Source organism: Aulonocara stuartgranti (genome assembly GCF_965226115.1).
Source record: "Aulonocara stuartgranti genome assembly, chromosome: 4".
NCBI lineage: Eukaryota > Metazoa > Chordata > Actinopteri > Cichliformes > Cichlidae > Aulonocara > Aulonocara stuartgranti.
In genome coordinates, this window is record NC_138942.1 from 7257370 (window position 1) to 7284533 (window position 27164).

At 40.5% G+C, this 27164-nt stretch overlaps 1 protein-coding gene across 4 annotated transcripts; it reads right to left on the bottom strand.

The window, feature by feature from the left end:
* On the bottom strand, positions 1-26300 carry LOC309704095 (MAGUK p55 subfamily member 3-like). 4 transcript variants are annotated; one of them, XM_082529055.1, is made up of 20 exons: positions 26171-26300; positions 16746-16808; positions 16510-16628; positions 15184-15261; positions 14744-14824; positions 14381-14518; positions 14162-14243; positions 13114-13199; positions 12857-12931; positions 10887-11083; positions 10084-10148; positions 9234-9254; positions 8324-8365; positions 5659-5724; positions 4848-5003; positions 4648-4728; positions 4470-4563; positions 4278-4386; positions 3915-4043; positions 1-3576 (listed from the first exon to the last, which is right to left on the bottom strand). In XM_082529055.1, exons 2-20 carry the CDS (start codon positions 16780-16782, stop codon positions 3397-3399), a joined length of 1836 nt encoding a protein of 611 aa, XP_082385181.1. In that variant the 5' UTR covers positions 16783-16808; positions 26171-26300; the 3' UTR covers positions 1-3396. The 4 variants fall into 4 exon arrangements, with proteins under 4 accessions (XP_082385181.1, XP_082385182.1, XP_082385183.1 ...); XM_082529056.1 differs by lacking the exon at positions 8324-8365; XM_082529057.1 differs by lacking the exon at positions 5659-5724.
* Positions 26301-27164: the final 864 nt, after the last annotated feature.

Here is a 27164-nt window from a genome sequence, read left to right on the forward strand (position 1 = left end):
ATCAGCTAGCTTTATTATGGCACTTTGTACATGTCAGGATACAAACTCAACATTCTAGGTTTCTTGGTTCATATAGCACATAAAACAATCAAAAACATTATTTCATTGCATAAAAAAAGACAGAAGGGTTCTGGAAGCTGCTTAGTTTTTTTTTACCACACATACAGACACTTACATTCAATCAAATCCCAGTCTAGTAGTGACAGTTTATCTGAAATTTTCTCCAACCAGTCATTTCTTTTTGTAATCACCAGTGAGACACAGTCTGAGTGTCTGATTGGTTTTCTGATTTTGTGTCATTTAAGGACAGGTTGATATTTTTCAGGCCTGTCTTAGAATGATACAAACAGCTTTTGGGTGTTATTCCCCTTCTGTACACTGGTTCTCCTTCTAAGTGAAAATTGTTTCGCGTATAGAGTCAATGAATGTTTTCTAATGATAAGGAGGGGGCACAATAGAGTTCAAATAAAACTGCCCCGTTCCTTTTTATTTAATAGCTTGTAACAGTTTTCATATTACTTAATACTCTCAGTCGTTAGTTTCAGATTTTCATTAACACATCTTTATGTTCATTTTTGTAGATTAGGGTCACATTTGAATTAAAAAAGATGAAGCATGATGTAATTTAAGCTTTAGTGTTCTCAGTCATATCCATCCCTATGCCTGTCAGTGGCTATGTCTATCTTTTATGTACAGTCTGTTGTTCTGGGTCCTCTTAGTTAGCTTACTGAAGTATTTCTTTTACAAAGTTGCCTTGTGTTTTACCAGAAATCATCATAAACTGAGGTAATTTTATAAGAGAATTTACTTTGGAAGACTTAGTAATTGAATTTTGCTTTTGCCTATTAAAAACTGGGCTAGATGTTTTCACAACCAGTGGAGGGAAATGTTAAAATACAGCTGAGAAATTATGAGTGCTGGTAATTAAAATAATAACTTGACCCTTTTCTTTCATTGACGTTCGGATTAAATCCATTTTAGACTTTATATAGGTCTTGGAAGAGCTCAAAGTATGATATATAAAATATTGATATGTGAACTGTCAAATTCAGATTTGTATGACTTGAAGCAGATGAAGTAGAAAATGACATCATAGTAAAGAAGGTGAAATGATGGCTAGCCTGCTTATTTTCTGACTCAATAAAAAAACTGGTTCTGTTCTAATTCAGATTTTCCGGACACAGTGTCTTTCAGCGCAACATTACAACAGTAATGAAAAAACAAATGAGTACTCATCACTTCTGCAGTCAAAAATACAGATATCTGCAAGAAAACTCTACAAAATCCATTTCTGCATGTAAAGGAGCATCACAGATTGGTGCATGTAAACACACTCTGACATCCATCCACACAGACTTTGTGCACAACATCATTTTACACACAAACTCATGTGGGTTCCCAGGGATCCAAGGTAAACAGGTTGCATTGAAGTGCTACGAGATCTTTCGTTGGCACGAGAGGAGTAACTTTTACAGTATTTACAACTGCGGTTAAATGATCAGTTTTTTTCATGCATTTCTTAAAAACAAACTCTTGTAGAAAATACTTTTTTCACATTCCGTTTGATTATTTTGTTTTGTTTTTGTTTGCGTGAAAAGAATGCATTAGTGTCAAATGATAGTCACTTAACTTTGCGTGTATTTATTTTGTTCTGGTCACTGTGTGATTATACTTTACATGATGCATGAGCAGTAGGAATAAACAGGAAGCATTCTGCAATTGGCATTGAGTTGAATAAAGCTTTGAAATTAAGAAACATGCTACCAAAAGGTACTCCAACAGGAGTCACAATAAACTGACTGACTGAGCAATCCTTTGAGTGGGAGACCAAACCTGACACACTCAGCTAGAAGTGCAATAGTTTGAGGAGTAAAACATTTGGGCTATGCTTTTTTTAACGAGTCCCATATTTTCAACAAAGTAACTAGTTTGCTATAAATTACCAGAACAGCTGCAGTTAATGAGAAACTCCACATTTTCTTCAAGATGAAAAAGTCTATTAGCTGATATCAGTATTCATCACTTTTATTAAAACTGCAGTTTAATTATGAAGTGCCAGGCATCAAAGAGTCATTTGTCAAAGATAAGCATTCATTCATTTCTGCCACCTGTTATTAACTTGGATGTCTCTTTGTAATTGTCACCTGTGCTGAGAATTATTTTTTTGTATTTCAGCCTCACAATAAACTACAAGATACTCTATCATTTAAACATAACTGCTAAAATGTAATCATTTCAAACCAACTTAAACCATTCTTGACACACAGCACAGTCACGTCCCATCTAATCAAACGTGTTTTCAGTCTTTCTAAGAAATCATCATTATCATTACTGGTGACCAGTGCCGAACACTGGCACCAGTGTTCGGCAGCCTCACCTCCGTCAGTGCGCCCCAGGGTGGCTGTGGCTACAATGTAGCTTGCCATCACCAGTGTGTGAATGTGTGTGTGAATGGGTGGATGACTGAATGTGTAAAGCGCTTTGGGGTCCTTAGGGACTAGTAAGGCGCAATACAAATACAGGCCATTTACCATTATTATTTTTTAAGACAGCCAGCTCTTAAGAGGTCATATACAGTAGAGCTGTGATCCACCTAATTATCTGCCGGGGCTTCCTCTGTTTTCTATCTGTGGAAGCCTTGTGGGCAGCAAACTTCATTTATCCAACTTAAGATGAAGGAAAAGTGAATGTAGAAGGGGCTATAAAAATAACTCAATGTAAGAGGGTAAACCTTTAGGCTGAGGGGGCCAAAATAACTGTTTGGAAGGTTGCCACTATGTAAATCTATATTTTCTGCTTAACATCCAATTTTCCTGAAGGTTTATTTCTGCATGAATGAAAACCTTGCTTTTCCTAACTTTATAAACTCTTTCCAAGCTTAACAAATACATTTTTTTTTTTTATTATTAAGCTGGGGTTTTTTTTTTTTTGTTTGTTTTGGCCAGTCTAAACTGTGGAAATCTTTTGGAGAACCTGTTGAAAAAATATGGGACTGTTTAAAAAAAGAGAGCAGTACCAAACATTTAAAACTACAATTTCCATCCTTGTCTTTGAACTAAATAAATTGAAATCAAAACCTGAATAAATATGACAAGACAAAGTAGTGATTGTTTGAGGAAGTAAGACTGTGACTTTTGGGCTAAATAACCAACCTGCTTTAAAACTGAGGTATTCCTCTGACATCATTCTCTCCCTTTGGTGCCTTGATTTTTGGCTGACTGACCAGCCCTGTAGCATTCAGAGGACTATGTAGAGGAAGTTCAGCAGACTCCAAGGCTGGCCAGCAGGCCTTTAGAGAAGAGAAGAATATCAGCTCTCTGGGAGAGGACCAGTGCAGGGTTTGGTGAACAGACTGTGAAGTTCTTCTGGAACGATTTGTGGAGTGCGTTGGTAAGCTTAGGTCCGCACCCAGCTGAGAGGCACCCAGAAGGACTCTCTCTCCAGCCTCTCCAAAATACCTCGCAGTTCTGCACAAGCACTGGCCGAGTCCTCCTTGATCAGGACACGGTCCACTAGGTGTCCATACTGCTGATCAATCTGAATGGCAGACTGACGCATCTCCTGAAGGTCTTCATCCTGTTGAAGAAAGGCAATTAAAGAATTTTCTTTTCTTTACAGTGGATGTTGTGGATTGATAGTGTCCTTTGAAAAAATACGCTAATATATATTGATGTTAGTGACCATTTTCTATCTTTTGTGTCACATCAGTTTTGCACTGGCTTAATGCTCCAGGAGTGATATTCTATAGTACATTTGTATAATGAGATTGCTGCGTATTTACAAAGCTTGTGAGTTGATAAGAATTGTGCAATACTTTTGATCTATTAAGCAAAAGAATGCATGACAGGCCCAACTACATTTAAAAAGAAACTTTTAACAGGACGTCTGTTACTGCTTAGAGAAACATGGCTCACTGTAATGCGGCCATGCTCGCCCCCTCCTGGGGAGGTGGCTGCACTGCGACGACGTCTGCTCTCAGGAACACGAGGCTTGACGAATATCACATAAGGCTTGAACTCCGATGTCCGTAGCCTCTTTAGAGCCTGGAGTAGTGGAAGGTTTACATCAAACAGAGAAAACAGAGGTCAGGAAGGAGCTGGGAAGAAGCAAAGTCAACAGCTTGGTGAGCAGGCCTGACATGACTGCCTGCCCCTGCCCACTCAGGTACTCAGTAAAGTGCTGCTGCCTGCAGACTAAGTAACTCATTGTGACATGTTATGACAGTGGATTCTTTGGATGAACATTAAACAGGATGTTCTCTGTAATGTGACCCTTACCTCAGGCTGCACATCTACTATACACATCTTATTCTTGGCCTGCACAGAGCGGATAGCCTCGATACTGGTGCCGTATTGGTTCTCCTTGTATTCACCGTGCTCTATGAACCTGTGCAGCAAGAATTAAACCTTTTCTTAAAGACACAATAAACCAAACTTGCACGACTCAACATGGATTCAACGGAAACATACTTGTTGTTCAAAACATCTGCATCAAACTGCTGTTTGGTGACAAAGTGGTACTCTACACCATCCTTCTCATGCGGCTTCTTGGGTCTGGTTGTATCTGTGGGAACACAGGAGTACTTTAGTGATATTTCTAGAGTTTTGGCGATTCATTTAGGCAAGTGTAAAATGTGGAGTGACTCACGCGGTACAGCTACTGCATAACGATGTGGGTTTTCAGCAATCACCCTCTGTTTGAGTTCATTAATTCTTGCTCCAAGAGAACCTTTCGGAAACAGATGGTGAATATACATGTGAACAAAAGGACAGCATGTTGTAACACAAGTTGTAGTCCACTAGATGTCACAATCATCAAAGGAGTCCTTTTGTGCTTTTCAGTCTTACCAATCAGAACCACCAAGCGGGGCCTTTCATTTGGCCTCTGCTGATAGCGGGTCACCTCCTCATAGGTCAGGAACTCTGGTTCTCCAGGATCAGAACCCTCTCCTGATGATCCCTGCCTGTCTTTACGACTCAGGCGGAAACTCCTCCGCAAACCAGCTACAGTGAGGTCACAGATGGGAAGGAAGAAGAAACAGAAAACAAGAGGTCTTTGGTCAGATGTACGACAACATTTACTAGTGCACAGCAGTTTGATAAAGTTGTGGACAAACACCTTTTGGATAAATTAAAGACCAACCCACAGATCATGCATTAAAAACCTTTGTATAGAGTGCACATGGATGAATATAGATCTATCCTATTGAAAGTGCAAATAGTTAAATATTTGATATATAATATTATATATATATATATTATATATCAAATATATTTAATATATCAATTATAATATTTGATAGTGTGAGATATACTGTAAGTAGAAGCCAATTGGATGTCATGCTTAAACTAAAAATTGGATCACATGCAGCTGACAGTAAATATATTAGGTGAAAGTCTGTTATATTACATATTTTGATAATTTTCGCATTTAAAAACTGATTTTAGTGACCCAATGTAAATACCATTTTGCTTTTATGTATTAAGAAAAAGCATGCTGCTTTCAACAAGGCTACAGTGCTGAGGCAGGACAGACAGGACAACCTGGCCCTGGGAGACGCCACGTTAAAAGGAAAAGACTGGATCTCCCATGATCAGGACTGTCTGTATCCTCCCCTGTCAGTGATGTGTACCTGCAGGAATGAGCCGGGCACTGTACCTGAATAAAATTCCCAGGAAAACACCTGGCCACAGGAGGGCGCCACTGCTTTACACTTAGGAGAGACTATAACTGGCGTTAGAGCATCACACAACCCAGCCTCACACCTCCACACAGGGTGAACAAGCAACAAACGTGCCTGGTTGAGTGTGCAATGCGTCCAACGCAGCAGGGCCCTCGTGGGTGGGGAGAGGATGGGGGAAGGGGTTGATTCTGAGGGTAGGGGTAAGCAGTGCACCAACCAGAGCAGCAGGGACAGTTAGTTAGATGCAGGGCAGGAGGGAGGGGCAGGTTTAAGGGGATCCAAACACTGCAAGGTGAAGGCGGTGGGGGGAGGGATGAGAATGGGAAGGGTTTAACAGCTCCAAGCAGGTTAACGGGAAGCACAAATACTGTTTACTGAAGTATTTTGTGTTACAGTGAGAAAGGGCTGTGTTTAGATCGCTCCTTGTTGTCACACTTATTACAGCAGCTCACAGGATGGGGGAGCAGATGAGGGGTCAGGCTGGGTTAAAGAAGGGTGAGGGAGTGAAGGTCAGCGGAAGGCTAAAGAGCACAGGAAGAAAATTGGGGACTCCTTTTTTGCCCTCTTCCAAAGCGTAACGTTAGTAAAGATTGCTTATTGCAACATACCTTTGGCCTAGTTGTCCATTTAAATACAGTAAGCAACATTTTATAAACTACTTTGTCGTTAGCTATTAGATTATTTTATAGATTTGTATTATTGAACTATATGCTACACATTAGCCAGCTCAGTATGCTAGGAGTTCATTTATACTTATATCAAGTAAAAAAATCTTTCTCTAACAGTTTCAGTATTTAGTGAATAATAATAATAATAATAATGATAAAAGTAATAATAAAGGCAAGAACAAAACCAGCACATTTGTTGAATTTAAGTCCTACTGAGGTAAAGATATAGTAAAAAAAATAAAAGTTACACAATTATTTTTTGCACTACTTTTTTTTCATGTTATGTCAGTGTTACATTTGCAAAAAACACTCACCGGCCACTTTGTTAGGTACTCTACTTCAACTGGTCGTTAAACCAAATATCTAATTGGTCAAAACATTTTGGCATGTTGACGTGCTCAAGACGACCTGCTGAAGTTCAAACCGAGCACCAGAACGGGGATTAAAGGTGGTCTGAGTATACCAGAAAGAGCTGATCTATTGGGATTTTCTCACACAAACATCTCCTGAGTTTACAGAGAGAAAATATCCAGTGAGCTGCAGTTGTCTGGGACAAAATGTCTCGTTGATGCAAGACGTTAAAGAAGAATTGTCAGACTGGTTTGTGCTAATAGAAAAGCAACATTAGCTCAAATAACCACTCGTTATAACCAAAGGTATGCAGAAGAGCATGTCTGAATGCACAGCACTTTTAGCCTTGAAGTAGATGGACTGCAGCAGCAGAAGACCACACTGGGTGCCACTTCTGTTAGCTAAGACCAGGAAGGTGAAGCTGGAAGTGACATGGGCTTAGTAAAACTGGCATCTGACATTAGGATGCTAAGGTCAGAATTTGGCATAAACATGAAACCATGGAGCCATCCGGCCTTAAATAAGGAGGATGTTGGTAATGTAAGGGTGTAGGGGATCCCAAATCTAATTTAGTACCAAATGAGCATCATTTAAACACCATATCCTCCGTCTATCCGCACAGTGTACACATCTTCTGGCTGCTTCCAGCAGCAAAACATATCATGCCAAAAAGCTGAAATAATCTAAAACTGGATTCTTGACCTGGCCTCCACTGTTCCCAGTTCCAGAGGCATTAGAGCACTTTTTTAGATGTGATGGAATGAGAGACTCACATCATGGAGATGCAGCCAACAAATCTGGAACAACAATGATGTGATGCCATCATGTTAATATGAACCAATATTGCTGGTATGTTTGCAGCTCCTTGTTCATTTTTATTCCGCTGAAGAATTAAGGCCAAAGGGGTCCAACCCAGCAATAGCACTAACAAAGTGACCAGTGATTTTATGGATAAACGTCCAATTAACAATGTGCAAAAAAATCCCCCACCTGAATGTGGATTTTTCAAATTGTCCTTCCATGACATTGAAAGAGATGCTGTGGAAGCACAGTAGCTTGAAATCGAAAGTTGTGCTTTAAACAGCACCAAGTAGCGAGCTGTTTTCTCTTTTTTCCTTCAGGAAATTTCTAACAAAATAATAACTTGTTTTGCATAATGTAGAACTGTACAGTCTGCACCACAGGAGCTGACACAGTGATGCATCCCTAAACTCTCTCCTAACTAATTATTCAGTGGAGTCTTCAAAGAGGCAACTCTGTTACTAACACCTGCTGTGAGTGTGAGACGGTACTCCCTACACTTTCCTTTGCCCTTCCTCACTTTACACTGTAGCAGTTAAGTGTCTCACTCACATGCATATCTACCGTCTCTTCAGCTATCAGAAATGAATCACTGACCCTCATCTAATTTCTTGGACTGCTGTGAAAACCATCTTTTTTGAACCTTCAAAACCTTCACCCTTGCTCTTATCCCTCAACCCTGGCCCCCGAAGAGACAACCTTCCAAGCAGTTATTTTGGCCCCCAGCCCAAAGCACCCAGGGAACCAGCACACAGCCAGGCTGCAGCAGGCACAGAGCAGATAGGGAGAAGGAGGTGGAGAAAGATGTGCACACTCTCACCTATGTACTGTCCATTGAAATAGCCCTCACAGTCACAGTCCTCTGTAGGGAGGCAAGCAGGGAAAAGAGGGGGGTAAGCATAGGGTAAGAGACCTGGAAGAGTTGAGGAATAAGGGTTGTGGAAGAGTTTAAGAAAGGGGTGGGCGGGCCATGGTAGCTGTAGAGGGGAAGCAGGGCCCAACGGGCAACAGGCAGGCAGGCAGACAGCAGGAGGAGAGAGTGGAAGGGCAGCCAAGAGATGATGAAGATGTGCTGTTAGAGGCAACAGCCACTAAACAAAGGCTTGATAAAGAGATTTAAGTAGAAGGGAGAGAAGAGAGATGGCTCTACATCTGTATGTGAGTCAGCTATTAGACAGATCTCTGTGTACACACACGCAAACAAGCTCTGTGTCCCCAAAGATGTGCAGCTTGTGTACAAACTGCCTATACAAACCCATCTGTAATTCCTAAGCAAAATGTGTGCTTTCTACGCTTCTTTAATAGACTAAAGGGGAACAGGAAACGTTCATGTAAAGACAAATATGGAAAAACAAAAGACAGATAATAAGAGGTGAGGTTGATGCAAGAGAGGGGTGGAGGTATTGTTCTATTCAACAATCTCTGCTAGACGAAAGTCTCCAGGGATGCTGTTCTGCCTGCACCTTACCTGATACAAAAGAAACACACACACACACACGTACACACTCAAACTAGCCACACAAAGAATCTCTATTCTGGTCTGGTAGGAGGGAAGGAATTAAGCTGGAAGCTGTAGAAATCCCAAATGCACACCCCAGTAGCACACATGCAAGCTTTACACACACACATACACACACACACACACACACGAATATGCACACAAACGGCAATATTACTCTGTAGTTTGTGTTTGGTTGTTTTGCTGTGTTTGTGGCTGCACATATACCAACCTTTATCACATCCTGGATCATCTGATGCAGCAGTGAAGGGCAGAGTAACATGTTAAGCACGGTTAAAGTAAAAATTATTTTGTGCTGATAATCTCTAGGAACGTTGGAAATTTGTTACAGAGGAAAGCTAGTCTAAATTTAGGAGATTGGCCTTAAACTGACGTCACTCTGAGACGAGGAGGGGGACCCGCATGTTAAAGCCCCTGCTGGGATTGGGTGGAATTAATAAAGAGAGCTGGGGGAGTGTGGATGGAGGCTGAGACAGAAGAGACCTCGCAGGTTTGCTGCTGTGCAGCATAGCAGGGCTAGTTGCCATATTGCTAAGCTCTTGTTGTCTCCACGCAGCTCCCGCCTAATCGGATCGCCTGCAGCTTATGTGCCACGAAGAGCCACCGCTCACATCATCCACTCACCTGGCTGTTTACATGAATCCACTATAGTATCAACTGGAAAAGTGAGAAGCGCAGCATATTAACAGGGCTTTGTTTCCCACCGGACGACTGTTGTTACAGAGTCTGAGTTAAGCTGAATTTGCAGCCTCCTTACTGGCCAGATGGACTGAACATGAAAGAGATTAATTCATATGTGTGATCCCTCCCAGTGTCTTTCTTCCCCTCCAACTCTAATCTTTTTTTCAAAACCTGTCTACACTGCAGCATTTAGGGAATGTACAGTTGATACTAATGGCTGTGAGAGTTCTAATTAATAACCAAAAAAAGGTTAGAAAAATGAAAGCCAGTGAAACAATATAATCACAGTAGAGAATGGAGAGCTGATAATGAGAGATAGTGTCAGTCATAAATTGTTACTATAAAAAGATGCACTGAAATCCTAGGAAGCAGAAACTTACAGAGAGACTTTTTAGGGGATTTTGGATTCGGGAGTGTGCCCATTTTCATCCTGTAGGCCAGTCGCCTGGGGAAGTGTGCAGTGGAACAAAGAACCAGAGACGATAAAGGCAGAAAGAGAGTAAGCAAAAAGTAAGGGGGGACTGTCAGGACTAAAAGACGTGAATCTGAAAAGGCAGAGGAATATACAACACATGGATGGATGGCTTTATTATGAGGGCAGAGACAAATAAGACAGCAGTTTGCACATTTTTTGTGCTTACTTTGTGATTGGACTATCCAGCCTATCCAGCAAGAAATGGCAACAATCACTACAAAAAGACATCTGGGCCTATTCAGTAATCCATCCCTGATGAGCAGACCTGAGCTCATGCCACTTTTGTTCAGTGACAATCAATGTAATCCAGTTTTACCCTAATCGGTTTGTCCCAAACATGAAAAAAAAAACAATTTTAGGTAGTTCTGAACCATATCTCTCTCAGTGTTTAAGCTATGGTTATTAATCCACCAGATGCTGCGGTGTTTGGCTGGAGATCAGCTGAGATCATTTTAACAGCAATTTTGACACTTAGAGTTTCAGCGCATGCCTATTCAAGTCAGAGTTTCAACTAAATTTATTCCACAATGATCTGATGCTCTGTCTAATCACAGTTGACCCTTTAAAGTGGAACACATGAATGTGGATTTAAAAGATTATTGTCTGGGTAAAATAAATATCCGTTGGTGTATGGGTGAACCGTTCAGCTTCTGTGACATCAGGCTCATTTTAATTGTGAAGACAAGACCTTCTTCTAAGCGTTCTCACCTCTCCTGAAACTGTTTGGATGGGATGAGTCCAGCACGCAGGTTGCTGTCTCCCACACGCTTGGCCTGCCACCAAGTGGGGTCATCCTGCGTCACAACCTGAATGATGTCTCCTCGTTTAAAGGGAAGTCCCGCCTCCTGGCAGGGTGTGGCCTTGTCTTCCAAGGGGATGTAGTCAAACAAGGCTCTCATATACACCTGGAGTCAAATGCACAAGGTGGTGGAAACACCATATTTTAGGGTTTAGAGTTATCTGAGCAGAGTGTCCTGGATGTAAAACACAGGGCAAAGTGAGAAGGTGATTGTACCACAATTATATTTAAAAATTTAAATATAATATAAATATTATTTGCTGAAATTAAATGGGGTTACCACAGGGTTACCATCTTTCATGTTTTATTCAGTGTAAACAGACACTGTCGTTGCTTAAATGCCAAAAACCACATTTGAAATCTCCTTGGATTTGGACTTTCAGCAGTTCACACAAAGACTGAATATTATGTACACTGAACAAAAATATAAACGCAACACTTTTGTTTTTGCTCCCATTCCCCATGGGATGGACGTAGAGACCTAAAATTCATTCCAGATACACAATATAACCATCCCTCCCAAACAGTGGTCACAAATCAGTCCAAATGTGTGGTAGTGGGCACATCTGCTATATTGAGATAATCCATCCCACCTCACAGGTGTGCCACATCAGGATGCTGATCTGACATCATGAGTAGTGCACAGGTGTACCTCAGACTGCCCACAACAAAAGGCCACCCTGGAATGTGCAGTTCTTTGCGCTATTGGGGGTCTGGGGACCCAGAACCGGTCAGTATCTGGTGTGACCACCATTTGCCTCATGCAGTGCAACACATCGTCGCATGGAGTCTATCAGATTGTCAATTGTGGCCTGTGGAATGTTGGTCCACTCCACTTCAATGGCTGTGCGAGGTTGTTGGATATTCGTGGGAACTGGTACACGCTGTCGTATACGCCGGTCAAGCACATCCCGAACATGCTCAATGGGTGACATGTCCGGTGAGTATGCTGGCCATGCAAGAACTGGGACATTCTCAGCTGCCATCTGCCCTGAACAATGTGAACCATGATTCATCCGTGAAGCGCACACCTCTCCAACGTGCCAGACGCCATCGAATGTGAGCATTTGCCCACACAAGTCTGTTACGGCGACGAGCTGGAGTCAGGTCAAGACCCCGATGAGGACGACGGGCATGCAGTTGAGCGTCCCTGAGACGGTTTCTGACAGTTTGTGCAGAAATTGTTTGGTTGTGCAAACCAATTGTTCCAGCAGCTGTCTGGGTGGCTGGTCTCAGACGATCTTGGAGGTGAACCTGCTGGATGTGGAGGTCCTGGGCTGGTGTGGTTACACGAGGTCTGCGGTTGTGAGGCCGGTTGGATGTGCTGCCATATTCTCTGAAACGCCTGTGGAGACGGCTTATGGTTGAGAAATGAACATTCAATGCACGGGCGACAGATCTGGTTGACATTCCTGCTGTCAGCATGCCAATTGCACGCTCCCTCATTGCTTGTGGCATCTGTGGCATTTTGCTGTGAGACAAAACTGCACATTCCAGGGTGGCCTTTTGTTGTGGGCAGTCTGAGGTACACCTGTGCACTACTCATGATGTCAGATCAGCATCCTGATGTGGCACACCTGTGAGGTGGGATGGATTATCTCAATATAGCAGATGTGCCCACTACCACACATTTGGACTGATTTGTGACCACTGTTTGGGAGGGATGGTTATATTGTGTATCTGGAATGAATTTTAGGTCTCTACGTCCATCCCATGGGGAATGGGAGCAAAAACAAAAGTGTTGCGTTTATATTTTTGTTCAGTGTAAATCGTAGCACAATAAAAGGTGTTTCATTTTTTGTTTTTTCTCTCCCTTGCGCACTCTGAATACTGAGTGCAGATCAGAGGAAACCCATCCATCCATCATACTTTATCTCACCTTGCTCTCCTTCAGCCGGTCCTCCTCTTTAATAGCGGGGATTATCTTTAGAGTGATGGAGCCCTGGGACTGGGACTGGATCACAAATAAACAAGAGCATGGGAAGATTATGACTGCATCCTTACATTAAAGACAAACACTGAAATATAATACACTTAACTGTCAACTTGCAGTGAACTTTATTTTTAATGGATAAAAGACATTTGTTTTTTTAGTGGAGTTATTCCAACATTCACATGTCCTTCTGTCCATCTTACCAACAACTGACTGATCTCATCAGGCCTCTTGTGGATCACAGAGACCCCGTTCACCTCCCTCAGCTCATCTCCTACATGCACCAAACCTGTGAAGAGCGTACATGCTGGATGAGCTGGCAGAAACATCAATGATGTTCAAAGAGACTTCAGTGTGCTTCCCGGGTCTGTGGGGTTTAGCATTTGTATCTTAAGATCAGCGCTGTTGTTAGATCCTCAGATACGAGCAGCTTCTGTCCTCGGCTGCGATCTGTTTATCTGCAGCCACAACAATGCGACCAAAGAGCACGAGAGAAGGGGGGTCGATATATTTCTCCCTCAGGATAGAAGCACAGAGCCCACGATATTATACTGATGAGCATTTTTTCATCACTTGACAGCAAGAAAAAAAGATTACTCACTGCTTACTTTCATTCTGTAGTTTATATTTTCCTGGTGTAACCACTGCACGTTGTACACGATGACTTACTAATGAAGAGGTTTTTGCTTTTCCAACAACTGTGCTGAATGTTTTGTCCTGATGCAATCTTTCTACCAGAGGGTTCATTAGAACATCAAGTTTTCTTGGCTTATTTTAATGAAATTATTTATCTCCTTCTCGCTGGTTGCAAGAAGAAAACTGAAGCCACACCACTGTAAAAATCAGGAGGCTCTTGAGGCATCATGCTGGGTCAAGGCTACGCTACATTACTGCAACAGCAGTTTGGTTTCATGCTGGGCCTGTTTTTCTTCATGACAGTTTCCCCTTTTCTGACTATTAAAAACAACAGAAACGCAGCAAAGAGTACACTTTTACTCAATTGTTGGTTTTATAAAGACAGATACTGACATCATTTATAAAAGTAATTCTTCTTCTTGTGAATTGATTGTTGATTAAATTTATAACGTGATAGATCTTTATTTGAAAATAAAAATAGAGAACCTTTAAAAAATGCTCTTAGTTTCTCCCCTGATAATCATATAACATCCTCTTGCTCATAGGCTGGTACCACAGATATTGTTATAGTAGTTATAAGATATACAAGCTTTTAGAAAATGAACAGCATTTTACCACTTCGATCAGCTGCACCTCCCCTCATTATCCGAGCCACTATCACTGCTCCAGTGGCTTCGTCACGCCTGATGGTGGCTCCCTAGAGTACAAAGAAGTAACAACTCCATTAGCAGAAGAGGCCAAAGGTCTCCGTCCCATAATCCTTTCCTGTTTCATCTGCTTCTCTTGAAGGCTCTCTAGTTTCATTCCCACTCTCGACTTTACGTCACAACTCACCAGAGGTTCTTTGTTCTTTACCAGCCTGACAATCTTTACAGATTCCTCTTCCAGATCGTCCTCAAAGTCGTCCGGCAGCGGTGGCAGAACAGGGTCAAAGTTCTTCTGAGCTACAGTGTCATGCACTGACAGAACAGCCTGATGGGACAGAAAACATACATGCTGAGATTACAGTGCTGACGTTCAGCTGTCGGGAAGCACACAAAGCAGTCTGACATCTGCCCGAGCTTGTGAACTGCATCAGAAATGAATTTTCAGTTTGATATGAGTGCAAGTGAAACAACCCAGCACAACAGGAGGTGAATGAAATCAGAGTTTGTGTGTCACTGCCACAAAATCTCCACTAATTGAAAATGTGTTTACCTTAAGATGAGGGGAAAGTAGCAAATTCAGCAGCTCCTTCTCCTCTGTGCTCATCGAACCACTCTGTAGCTCCTCTGCCACCTGCCAATCCCAATACACATGAACTCTGGATGTGTATACTAGTAACACACACAGTTTATTGTAGAACAACAGAAGACAGATTCAGAGATGCAGAGTGGGAAAGATAAGTGGAAAGCACCTAGGGTCAGCAGTTTGCTCTTCTGATAACTGGTGAGAGCAACAGGGCAGCAGGATATGGAGTTTCATTAGAGGAGCACTGGGATGATTCAGCACTTTGAGAACATTAAAATTCACTTTTCATACCCACATTGCTTCTCTGTCGGAGCTAACTCATGGTGACTGAATGCTGTGCCCAAGTGGAAAAGTAATTTACAGTATGTGTGTGTGCGTGCGTGCGTGTGTTTGTGTGAGGAACTTACATCCTCTGCCAGAGAGGAAGCACTGTGGAGGACAGGTGTTGGGCTCTGTCTCTCATACTGTCTCAGCTTCTCGTGAATCTAGGAAAAAACACAATCAGTGTATAGAAGGAAGAATTTTAATAAAGTGCTGCATAGTTAGGCCAAAAGGTGAAGTACAGTAATATGATATTCCATAACATGTATCAGCTTCATGCCATTCTTTTCCAACAGCCACAAAACATAAGCATAAATCCGCTGGCCTCAAATCAACTAGATATAAAAAACAACAACAAATGAACACAGCCACCATGATTGGTTCAAGTTCTGAACCAACTTGTCCAAGGTATCCATGCCCTAAAGCAGGGGTGGGGGAACTCCAGGCCTCAAGGGCCAAAGTCCTACAGGTTTTAGACATGTCCTTGATCCAACAGCTGATTTAAATAGCTAAATTACATGTCTTGAAGTTCTCCAGAGGCCTGGTAATGAATTAGTCATTTTATTCAGGTGTGATGACCCAGGGTCAGATCTAAAACCTGCAGGACACTGGCCCTTGAGGCCTGGAGTTCCACCAACCCTGCCCTAAAGTGTACCTTGCTTTAGCCTTTATGGAGATCATAGATCAAGTGAGTTGGATCCTTTTACCAAGTACTTTTATACAACCAAAACAGTCACCCTCTGTATGTCAGTAGAAAGAATGGCTAAAAGCCAGTTTGATGCACTGCATTATGGGAAACTATGTCCATCTTTTATCTACAGTCTATGGTCAGTGTACATAATCCTGACTATTCTACCCATCGCTGTAATATGTTACAAGTAGAATGACCTACCACATCGAAAGTAAGCCAAATAAAAAAATAACTGGTATATGCTTTTGATTCAGACTGAATGCTCATATAATTGAGATCAAATGTCTTCAGATGCTTATTTTATGTCAGGAGCATACTTCCATGAAGAGCAGACCTCCGATGAAAGCTGTGTGATCTGGTTTTATTTCCAAATTCTGCACTTTTATTATCGTGCACATCAAAATGATCAAATTTTAGGATTTGTTTTGAGTTTTGTTTTGTTTTTATAAAATTATGCCATCTGTAGACCTATAGACAGACTATAAAGACATTGGGAGCATTTTGGCATGATGCTACTGTAGTTGCACCGTTTCACAAAGAAACTAGATACCAATTTCCTGTTCCATGAAGTCAGGTAGTAATCCAAAAAAAAGAAAATAAACCTTTACTGCATAAACAAATAATAGATGTTTCAATTTAGAAATTAGTTATCCAAATAATTATATTACAAGTTATCATTTGTAAAGCTTGAACCATCCTCACAAGAATCATAATTCCTCACCTTCATCAGGTATCCCAAACTCCTCTCACTGAAGACATCTTTGAGGAACACCATGTCCTCTTTGTGGTTGGCATCTGGCCGCAGCTGAGAGGTCAGCAGGGCCAACGTTTCATGTAGCCCTGCACAGGACATGAATTAGAAAATCCATCATGTATATTAGCATGAACAGATGGGGCACAGCTAGCCTTGAGCAGTATGGACAGTATGTGTTGAGCATCTGTGCTCGCTTTTCTTACCCGCTCCTGCTGTGAGAACCGGCATGGCTTCTTTCATGGGTCAGTGAGGTGAGGAGGGGAAACCTGGGAGGGGAGAAAATATAAGTAGTATTTCCTCACACTTCCACTTGGACTCTGGCGGTTGCTTTCCGAGAAGTTTAATTGAGTGATTAAAAAAAAAGAATTTCTTTCTTCCTAAAAAAATTAATGCAAGGGTGTGTTTGTGTGTGAGCATGTAGGATTGACGTACCTAGAAACCCATGTTTGGTAATTATAGCTGTACTTCATCCTCTTTTCTACTTTAAGCAATAAATCGGGGTTGCAATTTCCATTTTGCAGTGTAGTTACCTCATCTGTGAATGTGTAGGTGTGGATCTGCACGTCTGCTCGCATTATAGGGCAGTACTACTAAGATAAACAGTCACTGCTGGTACTATTAATCACACCGACTCTCGTTAGGCTGTCTGAGCTTGTGTTGGTATGTGTGAAACGAGCAGAGTGGGATACTCTGGCACAAACCTGTGTGAAACAAGCAGTGTGTCAAACCTCTAAGGAAGAAGCTGCTGATACGAGGACTCGAAGGGATGCCTATCACATATTTACAGTACACTATGCTGTTGTAAATCTGTCCTCCTTGCTGCATAAAAAAGAGCCACCCTTCCTTGCTTGAAGGAATAATTTCAGTGATATAAAAACCAAAAGCCATCTATTGTCACAAGTCTTTTAATATAATTCAGAACAACTGAGGCTTATTTTAATTAAAAACAAAACAAGCAGTGCTTATCCCAGTTTGTCTTGAGGAATTTACCATCATAAATGAGACAGATGAGCGCAACAACTTTAGTTGGGATTCTCAGGGCTAAATGAAAAGTTAAAGTAACAAACGAAGGCAGCACTCTTCAGTATTCAGACCTGTGAGTGACTCAAAGATCTATTTAGTGTAAGCCCAGCACAGACTGCTGCATTATTGCAGTCCCAGCCAATCAATAACTTTGTCACTTGATTCAATATTCTCCATCTTTCCTCACTTGGAAACCTGGATCAATATGAAAAAAACAAAACAAAAAAACCCCACAGAGTCACTCATGTCACACTGTAATCTGATGACAGAACAACAGAAAACTGCAGCAAAGCCAAAACCGCAGTCTGTGGCTAAAACATTAACAAAGAGTATTAGTATTTTCAGTTGTTTCTCATAGTTATGTTGGACATTTATGAACTCTGGGACTTCTTTTAGTCATGTCAGGAAATGGCAAATTAGAAGATAGAGTTTAATTTTCATATTTCCTTTGTTTTTTTTCTCACTGTTTGCATAAATAACACTTTACACAGTAGGCCTATATCTCACAGTATGAGGCCCTAATATCAATCCATATATCAATCTGTCTGTCTACCTATCAAAGATGATCATACTTTAAAAGTAGTAACACTTAAGCAATGTGTTTTTCTAAACATACACAACCCACAAATCCAGTCAGTGAAAATAAATCCAAGAAGTAACGTTGGCTTCTGTACTGTTAGCACAGCATGTTAGCTGTTTTTTTTTTTTACTGTATAATCTCAGTCACATTGAAGAAACAGGTGTGAAGCAGTGGATTTCCAGAGGCAGGTTTAACAGTAGCCAGTGGGGTGAAAGCAGTAAGCTAAAATTAGCAGGTGGATTTTCAAAATCCAGGCTGAGGATCCATCCAGTCCAGTTTGGGTCAACTGACATAAGGTGGAGGCTGGGCGGTGGAGTGACTGGGCCTCAGCAGTAGTCACTAGAGGACAGGTGATGAATAGCAAGTCTAAGATTAGAAATACAAGGGGATAAGGAGCTTAGAGCAGAGGTGAGATATAACGTTTTTTAGAGAGCTGGATCTTGTTCAGTGTTCAGAGACAGATTAGTCTTCCTGGTTAAATATATATATCTTTGTTTTTGCTGCAGTAATAATGGAAATATAATTATTTATTCTTCACTAGATCGATCCAGTTTTGAATCTTGGCTGAAGTACTTGTGGCAATAAAAGTTCTAGTGCCATCGACTGAGCCTGGTGAGTGTTCTAAATGTATTTTTAGATTTACATTATTTTTTATTTAATGTTTATATTGATAGAAAGAGTACTAGAATTCTTTCAGTGGAAAGTTAACAAGCTTGTCATATAGGGCTAGTGATTAAACTGGCTTGAATTTGTGTCATGTACTCAAAAGCTGAGTTACTCCAAAGCTTTCCTTTAGGTTCCCTGAACTTAAAATTATTGTGTTAGCTTTACTACTTCATTTTGTATCGTCACTCAAAATAATAAAGTTATTCTAAGTACTACCGTAACTTAAATATCTAAAGTAAACTGTACTTTAGTTTTTCTAATACAACAAGCTTGCGTGTTTATTTATTTATTGCAATACTCACACCTAATTCGATTTTACAGTGTAATATCTTAGCAATACAATTAAACCCTTCAAACTGTGGCAAAACTGCAACAAAAAGACTTAAAATTGTCTTTAGCACTATTAGAAAATGTAAATGCTAATGCTATAGGATATATGCTAATATAAAACCAGGTAGTCACACCAACAGTGACCATAGTGAGGATGTTAGCACGTTGCGATGAGCATTCAATTCAAAGCGGTGGATTACTACAGTGGCCAACCCGTGGTCATTAGGGCATAGAACAGCATTCATTCCTGTGTGCTAACAGAGCAGCAGTGTATTCTTAGGGTCTGTAACCTAAATATATCATCACTGATATGCAGCACGCAAGTGAAGACTTCTTGAATTAGGACAGAGCAACATCAACAAGCTGCAGCTGGCTCAGTTTCTCTTCATCTGCGCTGTTCTTACAGTTAAATAAATCACACCTGAACACGGATCTTCTGTTTCCGTCTGTATTTTGACATGTGCACCTGGGCCATGCATCTAGAAATTGGAATTATGTTGTTATGTACAGAGAGATCTTGAATCTCTGCAAGTGTGATCATCTTTGCCTCTTTTGCTTCTTCTTTCTGTCTCACTCCTCCTAAAGCATTTTTTAAATCTATTCAAGGCCTTTGATGGTTCACAATCAGAATTTGATTAACTTCAGCAGAGACAGCAGCGAGCTCATGAATAATGAACAGAGATGATATTACAGGAGGTGGGGGAGGCAGAGAGGGAGGGGGCTGCACTGTTTTCTGTACTGTCAACACAAGAGACAACCTTTTGTTATTAACTATGTCAGCTAGATTTTACTTCTTAACTCACAGGAAGAAAACAAAATGCCAGTTCTGTGTTTCTAGGAATGATAGACTGGCTTTAGTGGTCACTGTTTTCACTGATACATTTTTACATCAAAGAATGCTTTAAAGGTTTCCTCTCATCTCCTCACAACTATCTTCTACTTGATGAAAATTTAATATCCTCCTTTGTAATGAGCAAGCAGTTCATTTATATTAAATATATGGTTAGACTGTGCTTAAGTATTGATGCTTGTAGAGAATTACAGGGTCAGTCCTGCACATTTGATTAGATGTCTTTATCATTTTTAGCTTTTATCACTGTCTCCTTTTGATTTTTTTGTTTCTTTTGTGTGTGATTTGGACCACTTCAGAAGTCAGAACAGCAACAATGGCCATGACACCATGTAGCAAACATCTCATGGAGGCAGCCAAGCTACTTTAGTGAAAAGTTCCCGCAAGTGGGATCAATAATTAAGTTCCTACTCTGCAGCCTGACTCAGGCAAAACTGAACGCGCAGACATACTGGAGATTTTACTTCACTTTTACTTCCAGTGTCTGATAATAAAACTAAAAAAAACTAAAAAATACAGATCCAAAAATCCACAAATCTCCTTTAAACTGACTGCATTTTTTTTCTTTTGATGATTTGGGGTTTCTGCTTTGGGAAATATCTAATTCTGCAGCTGCTAAATACTCAGCGTTCACCTGCAAGCTCATCTATTAGTGCTGATGGTGGAACACAGTGGGTTTTAGAGGGGCTTGTTTTTTGTTTAAATTGACTTGGAAAAGGTTGTGAACAACTTCACAGTGACCTTAAAAACACTGTAAAACAAAACATGTAACTAAACTGATATGTGATGACTATTGTTGGGTTCATTAGCATACAAAGATTGATACTTGATCTGAGGCCTGTACCACAAACCAGGATTTTGTTTTATCCAGAAAATTTCAGGGCTCTTACCAGGTTACACTGCCATGATAACTTATATTATAATTACTATTATTATTGCTAGAGATTAGCTATCACCAAGTATGACATCACCCCTTACTTCAGAAAATAGTGTCAGATCTTTCAGACCTTTGTGCATGGATAGTTACTGGATTATTATTAATTATTAGCTATTATATCAATTGAACATTAACTAAGCCTATATTTGAATTGTGTTATTTATTAATTGTTAGTTCTTACTCGCTCTCAGTTAAACACGACCTGGGCTCCAGCTGGAAGGAAAACAAAACAAAACTGTCTTATGCAAATTTAAGAATGAATTTAATGGCGTACTTGAGTTTTCCTTGTCATAATAATTGGAATGTTGATAAGTTTGTTTACTCACAAAATTAGGATTTTTGCCAGCTTTTCTTCCTGCCATCAAACAGGCCGAATTTTTATTAACATAATAGTTCTTTTTCTGTTTTACTGACCAAAACTTTTAAAGCATAACCATGCGTTTATACAGTTCTTTTAACACTTAGCTACTATATAGTGTTTTTGCGCTCACATGTAGATTTATCTGAAGCAGCTGTGTTACTTTCATACCTAAGATCAGAAAGCCCTGGGTTGGCAAAGTAAGTTGATGACCAGCTTAGTGTGACTGCGTATCTTGATCTACCGTGTAGCGGTAAGTGATTCCAAATAATGGAAAGATATCCCGGGTATGTAGAACTTGCTATGTGTGCAGGATCCTGGAGCTTGACGTTTGTTTCCAAATATTTGACTCAGTTTAGAACTTGCTGTTTCAGCAGCTTACAGCATGTTACATGAATGTTTGCCTTTTATTGGTAATTAGAAGGATCTGTTCAGATCATTTGTTATCCCCAACACGCACAATGTCAAAATCCAAAAACAAAAGCGACTTGGCACGAAAGAAAATGTGTTCATGAATTTAAGATTAATTTGCTAAAAACTGCATCCAAGTGATATGTTTCTGAATAATTAAACTGACGATTGAAACTGCAGCTTTCAAACAATCAAAAGCTCGTGCTTTATTGCATCTCCCTTTGCTGCTCTTGTTACAATCACTGCATATGTATTCCTGCTAAAACATTTACACTAAGATATCAAAATATACATTATTACTATGTGCACTAATGTCAGCAATTATATGGTAAATAGAAGGTTCCTAGTTTTCTTCATTAACTTCTTCATTAAGTCAGGCCTTCCTGTGCATGCATATTACCTAATTGTTGAATTTAAATTTACTGTAGGTGTGGATATGATTACTTGTGGCTGTCTGTGTCACCTCATTAGACCTGTGTGGTAGACTGGTGACCTGGTCAGGGGTACCCAGTCTCTTGGTGGCAGTTAGGATAGGCCCCAGTCTCCACACAACCCCCAGCTGCCTAACTGGTTTAGAAAATGGATTGTTGCTAAAATTATGCTAATCAAAGTCTGTTTTTTAAATACTAGCTCTGAAAAGAGATGAAAAATTGTGTACACAAGCCAAAACCACAAATAGCTGTTCAGTTCCTTCAGGGGTTGCATTTTTAAAATATCCCACTTTAAAAACTGAAAAGAATTAAACATGTTTGCTCTCCAGTAAAAACACAGGTTTGGTTTCAGTAGTTAATCTACCCCATCATAGCGACCGTCTGCTGATTGATTATCAATAACGCTCCATTTACATTGTATTAATGTTTAAGGATATGCACTAAAAGGCACACAGACACAGATGGAGATCCTTTCTTTATGTTCTGTATTGAGCTGTCTTTAAAGCAGTTTAGTTTTTTTTTAGGTTTTGTTTGCCAAAAATATGTTGACAGTCAAAATACCAAACTCAAAGCTAGAGGATTACACATGGGTGGCTATGTCTATCATTTATATGCAATAGTTTTATAGAACCTGGTTTTAAAGAACCAGTATGTTAAAGTTAATCATCATTTGCTGTCTTACAGTATTAGTAGCTTAGGATTAATCCAGAAAGCTAAAAGCTAGTACACATACTACATATACTATGCTACGCATTAGTTTATAACACCTGTTTGCTTTTAACTCTTTGCTACCTCAAAGGTCAGTGTTGTCAAGACGTTTACAGCCGAACAGTGCATCAAATTCACAAAGTTTAAAGTTCCACTTATCAAATTCAAGGTCACGGGGGTTAAAAAGCATTTTTAAAAATGCTTTGATTAAAAAAGAAAGCATTTTTAATCAAAGCAAATCCAAAGATACTGTTTATGCTGCACATTCAGCATTCTGGTCAAAGTTTGTATCATTCACAACACAACTCAAACCCAGCCCATTAAGCGAGCACTCCTAGGAGACCGGAAGATGCTGAGTGAACAAACCTGCTACATGTGTAAACTTGGTGGAGATTTTAAACAACATTGTGAACATTTAATGTGGATTTAAGGGCAAAACCTCAGACTGCAGTGATGTCTTGTGCATTGTAATGATGTATTTTAGTCTGAAATTTCTTCTCATTTTGATATCTTGAGGCCTGGTATGAAATGCGCCAGAAGATCCACCGTCAACATGCATATTTATATCAGCCTCTTCTGTCACACCCTGAATTCTGAAATCCTGCACAGTTGAGTTCATGTTGTTGTAGCTCAAAACATCAGCAGGACTACAATCACCAAATCGCCCAACGTCACTGATCCAGAAATAGACTCAGACATTACGTTTTTTGCACTTTGTTCCAGCAAAAATGACGTTTGATGTCTCTTGAAATCTAGTTAAGAGCTTAACTGCAGATCACATAAACACGATGGAGTGGTGAAGCCACAGCTCAAAAGTCAGCTGACCAGATAACAGCTTTCGTCATATAGTATTCTTCTGGACTTTGCTAAAATGCAAACATTCCTATTACTGCTTTAATAACATAATCCTGCCTTAAATAAAACATTTAAAAATCAAAAATATTCTAAACAGCAATTTCAGTGATTTCTATCCAAAGTGATACTCACATTAACAGAAAACAAACAGGTTACACCCCGCGTGAGCACACAACCAACATACTCAGACATCCTCTATCTTCCTCCCACCACATCCTGCTCTCACTTTTCCTCCACTCTTCTGTCCTGATTCATCTTTTATCTTTGTTAGAACCACACAGCTGGTCCACAAGCCTTTTATTCCTCTGCATTCAGTCACGAGCCCCGGGGGTGGCATGATATCAGGCGGTTCACCATGAGAGTCACTGGCCCTCAAAGTACTCAGCGCACTGCCAAGAGTTTTATCAGGTCGCTTCGAGTCTCTGTGACGCCTCATCCAGCAAAATCTTAGCCCTAAGAGAGCTACAGAGCAGCCACTGCTCTCCTGCAACAAACAGAGGGAGAGCTTTCCTCTTTCCTTTAAAGGATCCAGGGTTTTGTAAGATTTTTCAATATAAAATGTAAGAAAATTGTTTCAAATCAGTCTTACTTTAAATATATTCAATTTAAAATAATAAATCTAATTTTACATGGAAACAAGACGACTTCTCACTGCTCCAAGGACGCAAACAATTAATTTAATTCTTTTAATTATTTAATTATTATTTAATTTGTTGCTATTACCTCCTAAATTTACAGTTTCCAAAAACATGATTTCTTTTAGACATTTAAATAATGGCTTTTTCAGGAAAAAAAAAGTGCATTTTCATGACATGTATGATAAAAGATTTCCAGCAGAAGTTGGAAGGTATGGATGTAAAATTTATATCCTGCTTGTTCTCAAAGGTTCCAGGTTCTTTGTAGGTAAGGTGTTTTATAGGTACACACGAGTCTGTTCACATATGAAATAAGCTGCTCATTATGCAACTGACAGAATTATATTTCCATTAAAGGCCAACAAACAGGGCTAAAACTCTCTTTGGTAATTATTTTCAATAACAAAGAACTGATTTGCCATCATAAATATTATATATTTCATACAGTATTATCTGGAATCATTCAGACTGTTGATTCCTGTCACAGTATATTTCCATTCAGTCATCGTGGTGCTGCTTGTTATTGTTTTTGTGCACAGAGACTATGCCCTTGCTCTCTGTGTATATCCGAAGCTGTTACAACACAAAATAGGCCAGCTGCAGTGCTTACTGTGAAGCCTGTGTGTAGGAATCATTAGAAACCCCCTCTTGAACATAGCAGTGCTTAATGAAAATGCATTGTCTACTTTGCTGTAATATGCCTCGGTATAGATACTAAAGCAACAAATGCTTGGTCGAGCTGTTCTAAGTGTGCTGCCTTTCAGAGACTGTTTCAGTTTGCCAGATGGCAAGGGTCAGCCCTGCTTCAGGAGCATTCGGTCTCTGTCTGTCCAGTGTGCTTTTACAGTATATTATTTCTGTATCATGTCACTAAAAAATGGATGTGAGGAACTTGTAAAGAGGAATCATGCCGGGGGTTAAAGGCTCGATCTGTATACAGCTGCAGCTGTGTGTGCTCCACTACAGTATTCCACACATAAAGACACAGGCAGTCACACACAGACACACACACTGGAGAATCCGTGCTGGTCTCTACACACACATAGAGCTGAGAGCAACATCTCGGTGAGCACATGATTGAGCGGCTTGGCTTGTCGCTGAATGAACACCGCTCACATACGGCTAATCCACTGAACTGACAGTAATGGGAGGCAATACTAAGCATCTTTGGCCAACATCCAAAATGTTTTTCACACACACACACACACACACACACACACACACACACACACACACACACACACACACACACACACACACACACACACTTACTTCCCAGGCTCACACCATCACTTCTGCGCAACCACAAAAACCTCCCATCATCTAATCTCATCTCACAGGAGCAAGCAGAGGGTGTGGCCAGACAGAAACTTATATCATCTCCAACATGGAGGGAAACTACTGATGTTGACAGCTGACACACTCCTGCTCCTGCACACTGTCACACAAAAGGCTCCCCCCCTCCTAAATCCCCCTACACCCACTTCCTGAATTCTACACAGCAAAACGGAGGCAGATGTCTGCTATCTCTTCCTGTTTCCACTTCTCTTCCACCTGATCTCTCTATTCTTACTTCCTCATGTCTGTAGAGCATAATGCTGCCCATCCCTCCCTCCCCCACACCCCTCCTCTTCCTCTCTCCTCCATCTCTCTGCATCACCCTGCAGTGCTACAGCGCTCTGCTCTCCCGACATACAGCGTGCCGTCAGCTGGCAGACAGAGGAAGAAAAGGAGAGCTCGTACAGGGTAGCAGAGCATCCTTTCTTCCAGCTGATACCCTACGTTCACTCTGAAAAACAGAAAGGTGTTAAACAGATCAATGTGGACAGAAGCTGCCTTCTTACCTTCGCTTCTCTCCGTATCTCCTCCTCTCTCTCCGTTTGTGTCTCCTGACTGCAGCCACACTGTTTGTCTCGCTCTGAATCCTCTCCCTCCTCCTTCTTTCTTCCTGCTCTTCTGGCTGCTGGTCTCACAAACCTGCTACCACTGAGTGAGCGCCTCTCCCTCTCTGCCTCGTGCCCTCTCTCAGCCCTCCCCTCCCCATCCTCCTCCCTTTACATTTCTGATGCTCTTTCTGCTAACAACATCAGTAAAGAATGCCAGAGTGGGGTTAAGATTTTACATTTTTCATACTCAATGCCCCTGAGTCTATCTAATCTTCTTTTTTCAGGGGGTTGTTAGAATAGACCAGCCTTTGTAATATGAGTTGCATTATTTAAGAAAAGAAAAAAATAGATAAAAAACACAAGTATGTGATAATGAATGAAAATATTCTGTTGAAAATGCCATTAAAGCTGTACTTAATTAGCAATGGGTGAAATACTGTGCAATATCTTCAAGGTTACGTATTGAGAAATATCACCAAATTCTATTGTTTTTCATCTTGTGTTTTAACACATTGTAACTAACAACAGGTAAAAGGGAACAATTTGGTGGAGACCAAAAGCAGAGCCAAAACTACAGCAGCCAAAATTGTATCTACAGGCAGATAGAGCAGTCTGATTACACACTTTCAAAGTCTTTCAACTAGGGTTGGTTATAGCCTTGTTGATTTAACATCTCAAGATAGATTTTAAAAATATCTATATTTTTAGCTGTGTGACTCATTTGTCAAGAAAGTAATAGCAGTAGAACAAAATGGCACAAACACAATGCTGCCAAACAATCCACATATTGTTTTATTCAATATAATATTTTCTCCTTTTATTTTGACTCAATTTCACTGTCACATGTTGTGGTTACTTACTGGATCTGATTGGCTGCCACTAACAGGGAGTTCCCCTCCCCCTCCTCTCAGAGCCAGGCAGGATGAAGCTGAGCCCACATCCAGTTAGGGAG